The 7,036-nt window shown below is 37.5% G+C and overlaps 1 protein-coding gene and 1 non-coding gene across 2 annotated transcripts in view; one reads left to right on the forward strand and one right to left on the reverse strand.

Annotated features, from left to right (window-relative positions):
• Nucleotides 1-2,412, reverse strand: part of LOC129286523 (uncharacterized) — a 5,327-nt gene extending 2,915 nt beyond the window's left edge. The window contains exon 1 of the mRNA XM_054922478.1: nucleotides 1,658-2,412. Coding sequence (XP_054778453.1) covers nucleotides 1,658-2,264 — 607 coding nt within the window. The 5' untranslated portion in view covers nucleotides 2,265-2,412. The remainder of the gene's footprint in view (nucleotides 1-1,657) is intronic.
• A 3,755-nt stretch (nucleotides 2,413-6,167) lies between these two features.
• On the forward strand, nucleotides 6,168-6,274 carry LOC129287343 (small nucleolar RNA R71). The gene has a single exon (XR_008587663.1). It is a non-coding gene; the product is annotated as a small nucleolar RNA R71 (small nucleolar RNA).
• Nucleotides 6,275-7,036: the final 762 nt, after the last annotated feature.

Here is a 7,036-nt window from a genome sequence, read left to right on the forward strand (position 1 = left end):
TAGAGAAATGATAATAGGCATCCACTCATTTGATCTAAGACTGCATGAAGATTAAAAGACATATAAAGTGTAACATGGATTCCTTGGGGAAAAAGGTGCTATATTTTTTTTTTTAGATCAAACCAAGGCTCAAAGTGGCTAACAAAGATAATAAATAAAATAAGGTTGGCTATTTGGCTCTTGGCTAATTTTTATGAATGCCATCTCTCATCTCCTATCAAACAATGCAAGATCTATGGTCTTAATTAAGAAGTGAAACAAATTCTAGAGGGTAACATCACTAAGAATTAATCACACATGAGTGTTTAGCCTCTTCCATGAAAGGGTATATGCCACTCTAATCCATTAATTCAAGGTAAAAGAATGTTCACTTCACACCTATTCAATCCTAAAATTACCACATCTCAAGAATCAAAATATCCATTCAAGAGCTAGGTAATTAAGTAACCTCAAACAAACAAAACGAAGAAATGTTTTTTTTTTGAATTTTTTTTTGCAAAACCAAACAAACCAAACAAACAAAACAAAATGTTTATTTCTCTCCCCCACACTTAAAATCATGCATTGTCCTCAATGTATGTATAGACTAGTGATAAAATAAGGTGAGATCAATAATGAATGCATAACAAAGTGTGGTGCAGATATTTTTTTTTTAAACTAAAACACAAAACAAAGAAGTCAAATAAGCAAATAAACTCTAATTTTCCTACTAGGTTCATCTCCCCCACACTTGAACTATACCTATCATTAATATATCAATTAAAGGAAGGTAAAAGCTCAAGGTTAGAGAGATACAACCTTATCATGGTGGTTCAAAAACATGTTGAGAGAAGTCCTCCTCCTTTGAAGTGATTTGGCATCTTTGTAGAGCTTGCATAGGTGACCATTGATTTGCATAGTGAACCCGTGGCTTTATTCAAGAGTTGCAAAACCCCATAGGGAAACACCTTGGTCACTAGATATGGTCCCCTCCACTTAGACTTCAACTTGGCATGCTTATGAATAAACCTTGTTTGGAACAAGAGGACTTGATCTCCTTCTTGGAACTTTTTCCTCAAGATTAGCTTGTCATGAAGGATCCTTGTTTTCTCCTTATAGATTCTAGAAGACTCATAGGCATCCAACCTAAGCTCCTCAAGTTCTTGCATTTGAAGAAATCTCTCCTTAGCCGAAAGATGGAAATCCAAGTTTAGTTTCTTGATGGCCCAATAGGCCCTATGCTCTATCTCCACAGGGAGGTGGCAAGCCTTTCCATACACCAATCGAAAAGGAGACATGCCAATGGGAGTCTTATAAGCGGTCCGATAAGCCCACAAAGCATCCTCCAAGTGTAAAGACCAATCCTTCCTATTTGTGTTCACCACCTTGGTTAGGATTTTCTTGACTTCTCTATTTGATACTTCGGCTTGGCCATTAGTTTGGGGATGATATGGTGTAGAGATTTTGTGATGCACCCCATATTTAGCCAAGAGAGCCTTCATCATCTTATTGCAAAAGTGGGATCCTTGGTCACTTACCAAGGCCTTAGGAACTCCATACCTACAAAAAATATTAGATTTGAGAAACTTCAAAACAATCTTAGCATCACAAGTTCTAGTAGGAATGGCTTCAATCCACTTTGAAACATAATCAACACCAAGTAATATGTACTCAAAACTAAAGGATGGTGGAAAGGGACCCATGAAGTCAATGCCCCAAACATCAAAAATCTCACAAAATAAAATGGGTTGTTGAGGCATTTCATGTCTCTTACCCCAACTACTAACCTTTTGACATTTCAAGCATGCTTTACAAAATTCATAAGAGTCTTTAAACAAGCTAGGCCAATACAATCCACAATCTAAAACCTTCCTAGCTGTCTTATTTGAGCTAAAATGACCACCACATGCATGAGAGTGACAAAATTCAAGAATAGAAGGCACATCAACATCATCAACACACCTCCTAATCACTTTATCACTACAAATCTTCCACATCAAAGGTGGTTCCCAAATGTAAAATCTAGACTCTCTTTTCAATTTTTCAATGGCAAAACGTGAAGCACAAGGAGGCAAGACTCCACACTCAATATAGTTAGCAAAAGAGGCATACCATGGAGGCTTAGATGAAATGGCACACAATGCCTCATCAGGAAATGAATCACAAGGAATAGTAGGGTTAGAGTTTACCATAGTAGCTTTTAAATGAGGTAGTCTAGACAAATGATCCGCTACTTGATTGGTAGAACCACTCCTATCCCTTATCTCCACATCAAATTCTTGCATCAAGATCACCCATCGAATCAAGCGAGGCTTAGAATCTGTCTTCTTAAACAAGTACCTCACAGCAGCATGGTCAGTGTACACAACAACTTTAGAGTTAAGAAGATATGATCTAAATTTATCAAGTGCAAAAACAATAGCAAACAACTCTTTCTCAGTTGTGGTGTAATTAACCTGAGCTGAATCTAGGGTCCTAGATGCATAAGCAATCACATATGATAACTTGCCCTCTCTTTGACCAAGCATAGCTCCCACAGCAAAATTAGAAGCATCACATGACAACTCAAAAGGCAAAGACCAATTTGGGGCTTTAAGAATGGGAGGGGAAATGAGCATGCTTTTCAAAGTGTCAAAACTCCTTTTGCAAGCATCATCAAAAACAAAATCATCTTTTTGTAAGAGTTTAGACATAGGCAAAGCAATTTCACTAAACCCCTTTATAAATCTCCTATAAAAGCCTGCATGTCCCAAAAATGATCTCAAATCTTTCAAACAAACAGGATATGGCAAAGAAGCAATCACATCTACTTTGGCCTTATCCACCTCTATGCCATTGGAAGAAATCAAATGGCCTAAAACAATTCCTTTATCTACCATGAAATGGCATTTTTCAAAGTTAAGCACAAGCTTCTTTTCAATGCACCTACCAAGCACTTTATCTAAAGAATGCAAGCATGAATCAAAGGACTCACCATACACAGTAAAATCATCCATAAAGACTTCCATGCAATGTTCAATAAAATCACAAAATATGGACATCATGCATCTTTGAAAAGTACCAGGTGCATTGCAAAGACCAAAAGGCATCCTCCTATAGGCAAATGTACCAAAGGGGCATGTAAAGGTAGTCTTATCTTGGTCACTAGGAGCTATAGGAATCTGAAAATACCCACTAAACCCATCTAGGAAGCAATAATGGGACTTGGAAGCCAATCTCTCAAGCATTTGATCAATAAAAGGCAAAGGAAAATGGTCCTTCCTAGTCACATTATTGAGCTTCCTATAGTCTATGCACACTCTCCAAGCATTTTGAACTCTAGTTGGAACAAGCTCTCCTTTCTCATTTTTTATCACAGTAATCCCCCCTTTCTTAGGTACAACTTGGGTTGGAGACACCCACTCACTGTCAGCTATAGGATAGATGATCCCAGCACTAAGTAGCTTAACAACTCTTTCTTTACCACATCTAAAATCAATGGGTTAAGTCTCCTTTGTGGTTGCCTAATGGGCTTAGCATTGTCCTCAAGAAAAATTTTATGTGTGCACACAATAGGGTCAATACCAGGAATGTCAGCCAAAGTCCAACCAATAGCATGTATGTTCTTTCTCAACACATCAAGTAATGCATTTTCTTTCTCAAGAGATAAAGAGTTAGAAATTATTACCGGAAGCTTCTCATTCTCAATGAGATATGCATACTTGAGATTGGATGGTAAAGGCTTCAACTCCAAGGTAGGTGGCTCTACACAAGAGGGAATGAGCTTCTTCAAGTCTAATTTGGTGGAATATTCCATGGTACTATCTTGTCTTTTAGGCTTCTCACTTGTTTTTGAGTTCTCCTCTTTTTTCTTTACAGCCTCCCCCTTTTCTTGCAACTTGTCCTCAAGTGCTTGGACTTGAGCCACGGCCTCGACATGTGAAAGTGTAGAATTTTCCTCCAATAGCTTGGGAATCCTAAGAACATCAAGCTCGAGTGGAGAAAAACTCATAGATTCAGCCTTAATGGCTTTAGTACCTACAACACAAGAAGATATACCCTTCTCAAGCATTTCAAGATCAAGCATAGGAGATATTTTAAACAAATCATGAGAAGTAGTTGCATCATTCAAGCATGCATCAATCTCTAAACAAATAGGACAACTACATCCATCAATACATGTAGTAGTAACAAGAGACAAATCATCATCAACATGTGAGAAAGAATCAAGCATGTGAGACTCACAAGCATCATGAAGCAATAACTCAATGGAACTTACACCTAACAAAGAATAATCCTCAAAAGGATGTTTCATTGCTTCATATATATTAAAAATAACATGATCCTCTCCACATTTCAAAATCAAACTACCTTTTTCCATGTCAATCAATGTACGGGCAGTCCTCATAAATGGCCTTCCTAAAATCAAAATATCATCCCCACTCCCTTCTTTTGACATATCAAGCACATAGAAATCCACAGGAAATAATAGACCTTTAACACAAACCAACAAGTCTTCTACTACTCCATGTGGTCTTCTAACACTTCTATCCGCTAATTGGCATATCATAGGTGTCTTATGCATGCAATCAAGACTCAAGGCATGATAAATTGAAAGAGGCATAACATTAATGGCTGCACCTAAGTCTATCAATGCATGAGAAAAATGTGTGTTGCCAATCTTGCATGGAATTGTGAAGGAACCGAGGTCCTCACATTTTATAGGGAGTTGAAGGCTTCATGATAGCACTCACAGATGAGGGTAATTGTACCCTTGCATTAGGCCTAAATTTTCTTTTATTTGTACAACAATCTTTCAAAAATTTGGCATACTTAGGAAAGTTCTTAACTACATCATCAAGGGTACATTAACATGAATCTTGTGGAAGAAATCATATACCTCTTGATCAAATTGTCCCTTCACTTGCTTAGGGACCACTTGTGCTTGTGGAAAAGGAAGCTTCTTCATAATCTCTTGACTTTGCTTTCCTTCTTCCTTCCTTGAACTCTCCTTTCTTGTTTCACTTTGCTCGGCCTCTCCCTTTTTTTCCTTACTAAACAACTCGGCCATAGTCCCCTTTTCCACCTTAGATGGTGGTTGCTCACATATGATCTCCTCAATGTTTTCATCCTCATCATCTCTACAAAAAGATGCATCATTAGGAGCAAAAGAAGAACTAGAAACATTAACATCAATTGAAGAATTTAAAGAGGGCTTCTCGGCCTTCCCTTGTCTTTTGTCTTCTTGCACTCTTTCTCCCAACTCCTTGCCACTCCTCAATGTGATAGCATTAAGATTAGCTTTAGGATTAGCAATGGTGTTGGATGGTAATGTAGAGGCTTGAGCATTGGCTGCACTTAATTGGTTAGCAAGCATATTCATTTGAGAAGTAAGGGCATCAATTTTAGAGTTCATGTTCTCACACTTGTTACCCATACTCTCTACCTTGTTCCCTAAGCCATCATACATGTTTTTATACAAAGATTTCATTTCAATCAACTGCTTACGTAACACATTCACATCATTAGAAGAGTTTGAATTAGAAGAACTCTCAATTGGAACAAGCCTCCTATCACTATAAGAATTAGAAGAAGGTGCAAGAGAATTACCACTTGGATTGTAGCTTTGAGAAGAGCTACCTTGAGACAAATGAGGTGGAGGGTCACGGCCAAAGGTGTTTTGATAGGATCCTCTTTGTTGATTGTCTTGTAAAGCCACATTTGGATTTGAATAGGAGAAATTAGGATGGTCTCTCCATGAAGGGTTGTAAGTATTAGAATAAGCTCCTTGCCCTTGCCTCCCACCATAGGATTGTTTTCCATTGTAGATAGCATTTACTTGTTCAAACTTAATAGGACAATTGCTTTCTACATGCATAGGTGAGTCACAAAAAGTACAAGAATAAGGGACAAGTGCTTGAGAAGTACTTACATTGCTCACTTGAGATATTTGTGGAGCCAACATTCTCCCAATCTTGGCAGCTAGCAAGTCCACATATGAATCATTAAGAATTGAAGAACCTACCATATTCACATTTCTCTTTTCCCTTGTAGAGTATTGAGCACCACTTGAAGCCATCTTGTCAATTAGTTCCCAAGCCTTTAAGGAAGTGAGGTCAATTAAGCATCCCCCACTAGCGGCATCAATGTTAACTTTGTCTCTTGGAATCAAGCCCTCATAGAAATATTGGACTAAATTCTCACTAGAAATTTGATGGTGTGGGCATTTAGCCAAAAAGCCTTGGAATCTAGTCCAATACTCATAGAGACTCTCATCCTCTCCTTGTTGGACCCCATAGATTTGCTTTCTCAAATTGGTGACCTTGGAATTTGGAAAGAATTTATCTAAGAAGAGTCTTCTTAGCTCGGCCCATGTGCTCACTTTCACATAAGAAAGGTAGTTGAAATACCATTCCTTTGCTAAACCTTCAAGAGAAAATACAAAAGCCTTAGCTTGAACATCATCAACATTTACATGCATAGGCTTCATAGTATCACAAACCAATAGGAGAGTATGCAAAAACCTATGACAATCCTCTCCTGGTAACCCATAAAATTTAGGCAATGCATTAATCAAGGAGGATTTAATTTCAAATTGAACATTAGTAGGAGGAACATATAAGCCATAAGGATTATCATGCCAATTAGGTTGAGTTAATTGCCTAATGCTCCTCTCCTCTCTAGGGTTATGCAAGCCTTCAAATTCATTATTAACATGGCCATCATCATGCAAATTCTCATTCCCATTCCCATGGCCCTCATTATGCACATGCTCATGTCCTAAGATACCTTCCATTGTTGAATTACAAACCAAATGAGAATCAAGAATAGGTTGTGATCTTCTCAATCTAGAAATAGTTCTTTCAATTTTTGGATCTAATTCAACAAAAGAGGTATGTTTTCTTCGGGTCATGCACTAATCAAGCTCAAGAAAATTAAGAACAAAGAACAAACTAAACTAAAGTGCAAATCAACATGAAACAATTCAAAACACACAAAAGCAAGAGAAATAATTTTTTTTATTTTTTTTATTAAACTCAATAGCAACAAAATGAAAAAAAAAATAACACCAAACAAG

Source organism: Prosopis cineraria, unplaced genomic scaffold, assembly GCF_029017545.1.
Source record: "Prosopis cineraria cultivar Desert tree isolate PC_DT_omini unplaced genomic scaffold, ASM2901754v1 PC11, whole genome shotgun sequence".
Lineage (NCBI taxonomy): Eukaryota > Viridiplantae > Streptophyta > Magnoliopsida > Fabales > Fabaceae > Prosopis > Prosopis cineraria.